The sequence below is a fragment of the Papilio machaon genome, chromosome 13 (genome assembly GCF_912999745.1).
Source record: "Papilio machaon chromosome 13, ilPapMach1.1, whole genome shotgun sequence".
Taxonomy (NCBI): Eukaryota; Metazoa; Arthropoda; class Insecta; order Lepidoptera; family Papilionidae; genus Papilio; species Papilio machaon.
Window position 1 is genome coordinate 5390695 of NC_059998.1, and position 13328 is coordinate 5404022.

Here is a 13328-nt window from a genome sequence, read left to right on the forward strand (position 1 = left end):
TTCGGTTTTGTTATAATTGTTAGAGGTCAGATCAAAACTACAGCGACATTTGACTGCACATCTGTAACTGTTAGATAAAGGGGTATTTTCTGTGAAAATAATAGAATAGCAAAAATCTAATTTTAATAAATGTTTGGTGTATCCCTGTCCTAAGTTGTCGGAGGCACGCGAGAGGCGGGCGTGCAGCGAGCAGTGGTCGCGTGGCGCTCTCGACTCGTCTTGCCGCCGTAGACCGACGCGACGCCCGATCCTCACGTCAGTCGTGCGTCGGCTGTCGTGTGGTACGCACGTGTCTAGTTAACTACCGCTACACGCGATAATGCAGTGATTATATCGCGTACCAGTGCTCTAGTGATTTATAAACAATATGGTGACGGGGATTGCCAACGGGCAGCAGGGTGGCTCTAGTCCGATCGCAATGGTAAACAGCAACATGACCTCTCCAGTTCAGACTGAACAGAAGAAGTCTTCAGGAGATAATAGAAGAGTAAGTTATTGTCGTGAATTCTTTTATAGTTTAATTATATATTATTTATTTAATTAAGACATATTCAGTGTTAAATTTGACAAATTTAGCTACTGCACAAAAATTATTGGGCAGTAACTAAGTAAACTTGGAAAACATACAAGCTGTATTTAATATTTTTCTATCTTTAATTATTATAAGAAGTCAACATAATTAATAAAATATAAAGTGATTTTCAAGGAAAATCTATCAGGAAAAGTTTTTCAACATACCACAAAAATAGATCGCAGTGGAAAAGCGGAGAAAATCTGAACTTTTCTGAATTAATATTATTTAATCATTTGAGTCTACGGCGTTGGTTAATCTTTATAATATTTTTAATTATGCTTGACAACAAAATAGAACGTGCCTGCGTTTTTTTGATTGGGTTTTGCATGAAGTCGGTCATCTTTATGCAAATCTTTGCACTTCTGTCACGTGAAGGTATTGATGACAAGACGGCTGTTGATTTAGCAAGCCAGCGCGAAACATGCATAACGAAGTCATCACGAATATCAACCATGTGTCTAAATAATTTCTTCTGTGTGCTATGCATCTACTCGTAGTAGGCTTACATAGTACGATTTTATTTCTATAAACATTCAGTATATTTTATTTGTAATGTCATTGCTATTTAGACCGGAGATTCCAAAACTACTTTTTTCTCACAGACCGTTTTCACACGTTTCTAAAGTTTACTGCTTTCGGTGAACCAGCCGCTACATTTCTTCTTCAATTTGTGAACTCTAAACTTATTTACCGTCGTCGTAGGTACCTATACCCCCTTTTTTTTGGTGTCGGCGGGGAAATCTTCTAAAGATACCCAGCCTTTAGGGGGAAAGACAAGGTACCTATACCCCTGACAAGGCCTTCCATAATCACTGATTTAGATGATTAATCGTTGGATTCTGTAATTATCTTTGATAAAACAGAGATAAAAATATGTTTTAAATGGGGATTTCGGTCTCAGAAACCAACGATAAATTAAGCACGGTCTACACTCTATTTGAAAAGCCAGAAAAATGTCCTATCCCTTATCTATTGGTCATTTAATTTGCAAGAAATAAAAAACATTAATATCGCTAGGTTGCGATGCGAAACATCAACCGTGATTATAAAGTTTGACTTACAATTTATTAGTTTATCATTGCTGTTGTTTTATTCATATCCATTAAATGAATTAATTTTTATAACTCGTTTATAGCTCAATAAACACGTGTCAATGTTATTTTTATGCAAATCATTTTTTTGTCATCTTTCTATAAATATCTATGACAAGTATTCAGAGATGAACTTTTTTCATGTAGAAATTCAATATTGTTTTATGTAAAAATTATCAAATTTATAATTTTTATCAACCTAGCGACATCTGATGTATTTATGTATAATGTGATGTCATTTGCTGATATATTCCTAATTAATTTGTTGTTTAGTACATTAGGGTGATAAACTGAATTCTCTGCGTTTGGTATACGAATCTAGGGGCGCGTTAGTACCCCCGTTGAAGTGAGTTACAACGTAAATATCGAAGAAAACCACGACACAGCACTACATTAATAAATAGTCATTCAGTCCTTTTAAGGATGGCGATAATATCGGTGTTCAATCAGGATAACATTGTCGCGAAGGAGCAAAATGCTCAATCCGAATATCCTCATCGATTGAATTTCGTTTCGTTCATATCAGTCGTATTTAGGTATCTTAAAGTAACTTTCGCTTATGTTTAGTTGTATGTGTCGTATCGTCTTGCTTAATCACTTAACACGATCTGTGTCTTTTATTTCTTGATCGTATGGAGAAGATAAAAGTATACCGGTATCTATACAGAAAATTTTGATGCATTCGAATTGCGAACGCCATACTCACATTATTCACTCTAGCTCTTATCGTCGGCTTCTAACCGCAGTACTTAATGGGATGAGTGTACTATAGGGTTGTTACTTATATAATTTGCGTATGTACTATAAATTGTTAACTGTTTAGGTTTTGTGAATTTCTCTATTAGCTAGATCTCATAATTTGAATATTAAGAGAAGAGACATATTATGTTAAGAATAAAAATATATATCAGGCACGGTATACCCCACATAGTCATGTTGTATGGATTACGCAGCTATGCGAAACGGAAAGGTCACTTGTGAATGGTTTGTTTTGCGACGGTACGTAATATATTTAGAAGCTGTCTGCGAGTATTTGGCAGCCGCAGCCCTGGCCGTCCTCCGCTGAGTCAGTCGCGTGGGCGGCGGCGGCTAGCGTGGGCTAACGTGGGCTAATTGTCGTGGGAACGAGCGCCGAGTGCCCACACCCACGTCTCCCGACGCGTGGGCTACCGTGGGCCAATTGTCGTGGGAACGCGCCCCCATGCCCACGCGCGTCCTAACACGTCATGGTTCACCTTCAAGATTAGATAAACTATTGATAACAATGCGCTATTACTTATTACTTTTTGTTATAATCTGACACGTGCTCGTGGTATAAGTGGATCGGAGCACGTGTCATGTGTATTTCAGCACTCGGTTTATTTATCTTGATACATTGTTTGCTTTTATTTTGAGGTATTTTGGAGGTTTAATTGATATCTTAATCAATCAATAAAAGAAATATTCAGTTTAAATAATGAATCCTACTGTCTAACACATCCAAATCGCAATAAGTCGAATATTCAGGACACAGAGGTCGCAATGGAGAACCATACTAATACATACCCGCATTGAACATACTTACACTTCTTTCACTCTGGCAACACTAACTACCCGTGTATTTCTCTATAAAACGTATGGTTGAATTTATAAGTGTATCTACGATATATATATTAATGATCGCCTGGCCAGACGTTAGTTAACAGGGGCGCGACCTCGCCGGCTCGCCACGCTCTCAGACACGAAGCGACGACCAATTCACGGCCACCTATTGATATAATATAATGAGTAATGTCGCGTCTGCTACTTGCTAAAGTGACTACACTACGGGAAAAATAAAGACTAAACATAAAATGTGACTAGCTAGTTTTACACGTTGGCTCGCTGGCATTGATGTCTTACTACACAGGACTTATAATAATTTGATTAATTTCCTAAACGGATTGAACGTTATTCTATATCTATTTCTTTACGCTTTACAAAACTATTAGTGAATATTAGGTCCTTACATATGAAATTGGCGTTTTTCGTACTGGTCACTTTAATCACGAATTTCTCCTCTTTGGTAAGGAATTCCAAATTCAAATTTGTACAGCTATAGACTCATGTATTTGTGGTTCGATGACCGTCATTCATTTGTTTTTTTTCTTCTGTTTTTTTCTGTTTGCGTCACTCATTTTACAAAATGGAAAACTTAAAATATCGCATTATTTACGAGTACGAGTTCCGCCGTGGCACTAGTGCTGCGGAAACGACTCGAAGGGTGAATGATGTGTATGGCGGTCGTGTTGCAAAAGAAAACACAGTTCGTTTTTGGTTCCAACGTTTTCGTTCTGGAAATTTCGATCTGCAGAACAAGCCCCGTGGACGGCCTGAGACTCAAGTTGATAATGAAGAGTTGAAGGCTATTGTGGAAGCGGATCCATCGCAAACCACGTCCGAGTTAGCTGCAGGCTGCGATGTTAGTGATAAAACTGTTTTAATTCACTTGAAGCAAATTGGGAAGATTAAAAAGCTTGAAAGGTGGGTACCTCACGAATTGACTGAAGCAAACCGGCAAACGCGCGTCGACTGTTGCGTTACATTACTAAACCGGCACAATAATGAAGGTATTTTAAACCGAATCATTATCTGTGATGAAAAATGGGTTCTTTACGATAATCGGAAGCGCTCAGCGCAATGGTTGGATCCTGGCCAGCCAGCCAAATCCTGCCCCAAGCGAAAATTAACCCCAAAAAAGTTACTTGTAAGCGTTTGGTGGACTAGTGCCGGTATTGTTCATTACAGTTTTCTCAAATCTGGCCAGACTATTACGGCTGATGTCTATTGTCAGCAATTGCAAACCATGATGGAAAAGCTAGCGGCTAAACAATCTAGGCTGGTCAATCGCTCCACGGCACTGCTGCTTCACGACAACGCTAGACCACACACTGCGCAACAGACGGCTACTAAATTAGAAGAGCTTCAATTGGAAAGTCTAAGACATCCTCCGTACTCCCCGGACCTTGCTCCAACAGATTACCATTTTTTTCGAAATTTGGATAACTTCTTGCAAGGGAAAAAATTCAACTCCGATGGGGCAATCCAAATCGCCTTCAAAGATTTTATTGATTCCCGTCCGACTGTTTTTTTTAGTAAAGGGATCAATGAACTACCTATGAGATGGCAAAAGTGCATAGAAAATAATGGTTCATACTTTGATTAATTAAATATATTATATTAAAAAATATTCGACTTTTTGTTCCTCCCATACAAAACACCAATTTCATATGTAAGGACCTAATATAAAGTTACATTAGCTTTCACTTAATTTTTACTAACATTCTAATAAACGAACTGACTTTTACGCAACTACTTAGACTTAAAACTGCTTAGTAATAACAAGTTAATATTAACATCATTGTTCCCATTTTTATAGCAGAAGTTAGTGTTGTTTTCGTATTTTATTTTATATCGTGATAAGAAATAGTTCACACGATCGACTAAAGGAAGTCGGGATTGGGTGTAGGCGGTGATCCATCATCGCGCGATAAATATCGCCGTTGGCTGGCGCGTGTGGGCGCCCACGCAACGCTAGTGTGGTCGTGCCTTTATCTTGCACGTACTTTATTCCTTCTTAATTATTTGATTTTTTTTATTGACTTATAATATTAAACACATATAAAGATAAAGCTTATTCTATTTATTTACTTCTTACCATTTTTTATTTAATTATTAACAATAATAAAGCAAAAATAAACCTGAACAAGTTTACAACTTAAATTTCTGTAAAGTTAAGACTGTTTTATTAACACCTAGATTTAACATGATAAAAGCTATTTCTGGACCGAGTAAAGTCGAATAAACATTTTCGTAAAAATTTATAAATGTTAAGCTGTCGTTTTTGAACATTTATTATAAGTAGCTGACTAATATGATGTTTAAGTTCGGTTTATTGTTGAAATCACCGTTTGGGCGGCGAACGGGCTAGAGCATGCCGGAAGCTTGTTTGCTCCCACGCTTTAGCAGCTTGGCACGCGAGATGGCGTGCGCCCGTCGATGCCGCCCGAGTTCGCCACCCGACGCACGTCGCCCGTCGCCGCACCTCGACTGCTGCCAAATTAACTGCCAACTCCTAACTAATGCGACACACGTTACGTTACTGATATTTTAAGATATACATAAACGTAATTCATATGCTTTATATCAACTTATAGTGTTAAAAGTTTGAGATCCTTTAATTTATAGAATCTAAACAATAATTTACAAAACATAACAATTATACAAAATAATCGAGGTTACATTGAACTCTTTTATTCATTAATTATTATGTAAAGCAACAACTAGGTACACAACTTGGCTGACGAGAAGAATAAGATAAGAATTTTAGATTAAATAAGAAAAACAAATGTTTTTGGTTGAATAACAGTAGAGTTAAAATTAGCTCTTATATTTTACCTTAATGGAATCTTGTAAATCTAGTTTGGAAACTGTTTCTTTGACTTATAATTGAATTCAATTATTCAATACGTAGGTATATAAATACAGAGAGATGACCGCAGTCTACTGCAGGTCGCTGGGAGTGCGCCAACGGGAGAAAATAGCCCGCACACCGCCTCGCCGCCGCCGCCGCGCCGTACCGTCGCACAACACTAATGATTCATTTTCGTATAACTAACGAGATGACACCAAAGACTAGATAGTCCTCAAACAGATTACTACACACTGGCCACTGTCACTAAGGGAACAACCTTAGTGTAAGAAATCCTAACTTATGCTTGTGTAACCATTTAGCGATTGATCGAGGCTGTAAGAAATGTCTTACTTTGGTGTGTTAAATAAAGATAAAAGAAGCTATTTCGCGTATAGTTCACTGTTTGCAGCTTGAATTGATTCATAGGAAGGGAAAAATATTATTACAAGTCCAAATAAACCCTCGGTACATAAAAGTCTTTATTACAATTTTACTTTATTCAAAATGGGATAAATGTAGAATGAAAACATATTAAATCAAATGAATTACTGATAATTTACTAGCTTTTTATTATTATTATGCGTTGTTATTAATTTATCGATCGGTCAGTTCGTATGGTAAGAATGTGTGTCATGAGAGCGCGTGGGCGCATGGTACGTCCCAGACGGGCGCAAGCGGGCGCGTGCCGGCGGCGCCCTGCGACTAATTCCGGCGCCACACCGCTGACGGCGGGTGACGGCCGCTGCCGTGACGCGACGTTACGTAAATATAGCAACCGTCTGGACGGCTGACCGGCTGGTCGGCTGGGCGGGCTTCGGGGATTATGCTGCTTTTATTCAGAATGTGCCATTAATTAAATTTATAAAATTGTGACATATTTTAGTTGTCGGAAAAATGTATAGTTACTATTTATAATTTATTGTAATATGTAACAAATTGAATCTTAATTTCATAACAAATATGGTAGCTATCTAATATTCATAACTATTATTTTATTATACTGTGACGTATGTATGTATGTTATAACTACCTATATATTTCTATACTGCGCCGCGAGTTCTCGAAAGCCGGAAGGCGACGCCACTTCCGGTCGGTCTCGTCTCCTGCTCTTTGAAATAGGTTAAAATACAAGAGACGTTACAGATTCAACAAACATAATACACGTATAATTGTGGCATTTTTTATAAAACGCTTACTACTACTATAATAGGGTTACCAGTAGAGCGAGTAAACTGAAAGATTAAAAAAGTAATTTTAAATAAACTTCGGGCAAATAGTTTGTAATTATTCTAAATCGAACCAAGAAACTTACAACCACAGCAACTTCTCGGCAAAGGTTGTTCTCAGTTTTGCTTCATACATATTCAGTTTTTTTAATTAAAGGACATTATCACGGTACGGTATAAGTAAGATTAGGTTTAGTCGAAGACAGTCTACACCGTGCCTAGAGCTCACGAGTAAGTCAGCCGTCACGGGATGGCGCCTAGAGCGTGTCACGTGTCGGTCCCACGCGTGACGCGGTGTCACGTCGCGGCCGACCGACCTTTACGGCCTTCACCTTGGGCCGCACGCGCCGCCGCACTTATTACGAATTATAACGCCATTGGTCACGTGCCCGTCTCGCTTCTCGTTGTAATCGCAATCCACTCATATTGATGTATACAAATGAAATGAAATATAAGACAATATTATTGCATGTTCCTGTTCACCGTAAGAAATACTTAAACAATGTTCTATAGCTAAGAAAGTCTTTTTACGATCGGGAAAATCTATTAATCTATCTAATAATAATTATATGTATAATGTTCTAACTACTAATGTAAACTGTATGATATAACTTTTTTGTTTGTTACAGAGCAATAAGCCGATAATGGAGAAGCGGCGACGGGCGCGCATCAACAACTGCCTCAACGAACTTAAGTCGCTCATTTTGGACGCCATGAAGAAAGACGTAAGTACCTTTAAAACAATACTCTGTTAAATTATTCACAAATCCTTACTATGTATTGTATTATAGCTCTCGAAATTAATTTAAAAATCTCGGAATAAAACAAACATAATACTTCTTTGTTACAGCCAGCCAGACATTCGAAATTAGAAAAGGCGGACATCTTGGAAATGACAGTTAAGCATTTAGAAGGGCTTCGTAGTGAAGGTGTTGCATCCCCGGATAGATTTAGAGCGGGCTATCGTCACTGTCTCTCAGAGGTCGCGAAGTATCCAGGATTGGAAGCGGGACTTAAACGGAGGCTGGTGAGACATCTGGAGGGGTGTGTGACGCCAGGAGCTAGGCCGGCCGCCGCGCCCACACCGCCTTCTGACAACGAAGATCATGTCACACCGCAGCATTCGACAATATTTATCTCAGGTGAGAAACAGATGAATAATGTTCGTTATTCTACATCTCTTAGAGAAAAAGATTATAGACAGTCACAATTTGTAGTAACACTAAGATATATCGTACTAATGGCATTTATTTTCCAGCTGGTCCGGGATCAGGCGTAAGGCTCGTCCCCACCAGGCTTTCAAACGGTGACATAGCACTCGTCCTACCAGCGGGAGTCACTACGAGTACCCTCGGGGCTCTGCCAACCCTGGTTCCTCTATCACCGCATGAAGGCACTTCATCAACGTCCTCAGAAGCACGTTGCTTTTCCCCAGCCAGCTCAGGCTGGGGAACCCCACCACCTAACGATGAATCAGTCCCACTAGCTCTTATCACTAGAAGGCAGTCCCCAGAAGAAAAACCTTGGCGACCTTGGTGACAGAAACTTTGAGTGTAGTTATTTCTGTGATATACCTTAGTACGTGTACATTTTAAACGAGTGATAGTTTATTAAAAGTTCCTATTAAATGTAATTTAATTTAAATTAATTTTATTTGAAGTGTATATTAATTTTATAAACTTGCTTGGTCAGTACATAAATGGTGCCGTCACAATTACCTAAAGTCTAGTGATGTTTGCACATTTTAATTTTATAGGTTAGTTTTTAAAAATAGATTAGTAATGTGTATATTTGTGGATGACATCTGTGGCAGTATTTTGCAAAATGGGACCCCGCTGTCCCTTGTATAAAACACATAAATATGTTTAATTTTCTTTTTATACGCGCACCTAGTGCCATCTACAGTATAGGTAATTTATAAGTTACCTGTAGCTATTTGACTTTTAGTTTATTTTGCGGTTGTAAGTAGGAGTTTAATTAAAAATTTTATTATACCAGAGCCAATTTCACAGACGCTATAAAAATCACGAGTTGAGCGAAATTTATACCGACGTACGGTCTATGTTTGTTTATCGAGATGGTTCAACGAGTAAACTCTGATATATTTTTATTTTATTGATCCACTTACCGGATATATTTTATAAACATAGACGGTTCGTTTTTTCTCTATCTAATCAATTGATTATAAGGTGTACGAGGACAAATTAATAATAACAAATATTTACTTACCAAAACAAAGTAGCCTCATCAAAATGTGAAGTATTAGAATCTCAGAAAGAAAGATTATAAAGCAATGAACATTAATGAAGTAAAATCTTGCTTTGCTTTGTTCAATTTACGAAATTGGAACACCAACCAATCGGCTTTACGTTAAATTTAAAATTCCAAGCATGAATGAAAAATGTAAGTTAAAAAATTCCTTAGATAAGCAAGAATGATTCGAGATTGATTCGATCGTTATGCGTAGTAAACCACATTATAAGTGTATATAATTTATAGTGTCTTGTGAAATTTTCTCTTGTAAAGTTAATAATATAGATTATAAAGAATTCATGTGCCTTAGACAACAAAATTATTTAGTCTTCCATTAAAAACACTAATATCATCAGCGTCGTAAAGTTACAGAACAGTTTTGACAGCCAAAAAAACTAAAGCTACCATTTTACCCATAAATATTTTCATATTTCTAAAATTGATAGATAAATTACTTTGTAAAAACTATACCGACTTTGTTTAATTTGGTATCATAGAATTCCGGATAGATGGGTCGCATCCCTATTGGCACTGACAGCTGTCAAATCGTTCTATTACTTTCCGATTTCAGATGATTATTAATAATGATATGAATATTATAACATATAATATGTAATTTAATTATAAATTTACCATATTATTAATTTTAAGATAATTAATTTTCTAATGTTAATGCACAAATTAAAAAAAATCGTTACCGGAATAGGTCAGTCGTATTATGTCTTCAATCAGTTACCGGTTAATCCAGTATTTACCAACTAGGTAATGAACATATAACATTAATTTAATTTATAATTAAAATATAGTATCTTTATCATATTTTTAGCCTTTTTCCCATACGGAAAGACGTAAAACAAGTTATAATATTATGCAAAAGTACAATATGTTTATGTAATTATGTGTTATTGTAAATGAATATGTATGCGTTTATTAATTAATATTGTAAATATTAAAAGTGATATTATAATAAGATTAATTATTAATATTTAATATAAGATGATGTACCTAAAAGAGATATGCCATTAAATGAAAATTCAAAATATTTTTTTCTTTAATTTAAAACTGATAAATACACCTAACGGCCTATCCAATTTAAAATGCTTTCAGGGTACTATACTAGTCTCTTTGAATATAAACGGTACAAGAAGTAAGTTATCTAAAGTTATGGCTTTAACTACAAAAACAACGTTATAAAATTTAAAAAAAAACATATGGTTTGTTTAAACTAACATGTTCACGTAAACCAATAGCATCAATGATCCATAATTTACAATTTAACTTTAAATCATAATTTCGAAGAATTTTAACATTTTTAGCCGTCTTCAAAAATAAGGAGGTAATCAATTCAACTCTATTTTTATTTTATGCGTGATGAATAAAAAAAATATAAAAGTGTCATGGCCGTCGTGTAATAAAATTTGTTTGTTTACAAACTTTAGCTCTTAGGTAAGGTTATAAACTATAATTGATAATATGTGTTAATATTTGTTTGTTGATCAAAATAACAGATAATTTTATTAATATTGATAATTCGTACTGTGTGTTTAAGACTTAAGATTAGAGAAATATAATACATTTAATTAAGAGTTTATGCAGTGTACGTAAAAATCGCAAGTATCGAAAATTCAGCAACAAAATAACGACTTTCATTTTCGGAATATGCAAAACGTCTTCATCCAGTTCGGACCACACAAGAGTTTCGAATTTTTAAATAATTCAATTTTCTGACATACCCTACAATCGGCTGTCCGTAATTGAGACCTTTCCGTGCTGTATTTTTTTAACATAAAGACATTAAAAAGCACAGCTTCGTCGGTGGTCGGTCTAATTCTTGATTGTAACAGTTTGTTTGCACTGCGCGCAGCTAATGGGGGGCTATTGAAGAGTTATTGTACGGACGCCGGCAATTTGCTACAATCAAGGTGCTTCGTCGTTTAATTATTTCCATGTGAATTCCACCCGCCGTCGCTGGAGGTTGTTGCGTTATTAATTCAGATTTTGTTTCGCGACCAATTATTTATCTTTATTTTTCGTGTATCTAAATGATTTAATTTTGCATACAAACTGCCGAGGAATCTTTGCTTTTATATTTTTTTGAAAATCATTACTACTTTTAAAAATTTTTAAACACGAAGGGTAAGAAAAATATTCATAAACAAAGCTACAGTTACAATGTTACTGACCAAAGATAATTTTACAGTTGTCTATGAGACAGTGGTGGCATCCTGATACATGTTGTTAAATAGTCTCTGGATCGTGAAGTCGTTTGGCTGACGTCTCGTTACCAAAGGTCATCGCTTGCTCCTCAGAATTCTTTTAACTTTTATTCCCGTCGCGTTCGTATCGAGTCGGGGACCAATTAATCAATGTTATGACGCGTGACAAGATGTAATGAGGGACCGATGTGTTCGAACTACGCTCGGATGAACTGAACGTAAGTACATTATATGCATCTTACAATATTTACTTTACATAAACAGATGTTAGAATAAATCATATCATACTAAACTAATAAATTAACTAACCTAACTTTCAATTTGAACTGAACGCTTTCTTTCAACGTTTTTAGGGTTCTTTCGTTTATTTTTGGGAATAGTTCGCGTCTATGAGTAGTACCTTATTAGAATTTGCAACGATAAGAGATGCTCAAATTGGTCCTAACACTAGTTAACGTGTTGAAAAAATAAAACACAACCGAGAGACTGTTCAATGTTCATGTCTCCGCATTAATTTCGTCTGTCGATTCGAATACGGATGTTTGGCAGCGATAGCACTCGAGCTGCGGTGGTCCGTCGTGTTTGGCTACAGTTTTTGTATGTCGACCACCGTAGTATCTGTTCGAAAGTTTGCAGCTTTGGTGGTCGCGATCTTAGATCCACCGTTTTGTGCGTTTGACCACCTGCCTCGTCGTGTTAGTATTGCTAACGTGAACTAACATTTTTAAAGGCATATATGGTTGAATTACCAATCCGTTATATTAATTTCTACAGCTATTATTTTCGTTTAGTAGAACAACGGTATTTAATAAATGCAGCACCAGTTTACTGAGAACTAATTTAGCAAGTCACCGATGTGTAATCATTATTGCTACATCGAATTTGATAATAATTTCGTATTTGATTTGAGTTGAAAAAAGGTTTACGCGTGTGCGTTTGCTTTATAAAAAAAAAACAGTTATTGTTTAAACTCGGCTTGCAATTAGTCCCTTGTTTCAATATTAATTATGTTGCCACAGATGTTGTTTAAATAGTATTTAAGTTTCCGCATAAAAAATTGTAAACATGGTTCACCACCCACGGCGACACGCGCACGTGCGTCTCGTCTCAAATGGCAATTTGACAAGCTATAGACACTTGTCTTTTGCTCTTGTGTATGTTCATAATTTTTATAAAACAGTTAGTTTTTACAAACACATGTCCCAAAAACTATCACTTTTTAATGTGATACATTCATTCATATTGTGGATTAATGAATTTACTTGTATTACAAAGATAAATCAATAAAATTAAAGTCATGAACGACTCCGTACATGTCTCGTACAAGTCGGACATATCGGCTGATACAAAGCCGGGATCGATGAATCGCAATGAACATTAATCGTGCCAATTACGCCGCCTTTGGCCGCTCATCGAAACACTGAAATCCTTTCAAAATTAATTGAATTGATTAACCAATTGAGTTTGGAGTAATTCAGTTTTTGTTCGAGTTTTTATTCGAAATGATCGAGGCTTGATTGGTGCCCTTTCAAAGCG

General features: G+C 36.3%; 1 protein-coding gene across 1 annotated transcript; it reads left to right on the forward strand.

Moving 5' to 3' along the window:
* Positions 1 to 236: 236 nt before the first annotated feature.
* LOC106710582 (protein hairy) lies at positions 237 to 8914 on the forward strand. Its single transcript, XM_014502673.2, has 4 exons — positions 237 to 487; positions 7953 to 8048; positions 8174 to 8465; positions 8582 to 8914. Exons 1-4 carry the CDS (start codon positions 368 to 370, stop codon positions 8860 to 8862), a joined length of 789 nt encoding a protein of 262 aa, XP_014358159.1. The 5' UTR covers positions 237 to 367; the 3' UTR covers positions 8863 to 8914.
* Positions 8915 to 13328: the final 4414 nt, after the last annotated feature.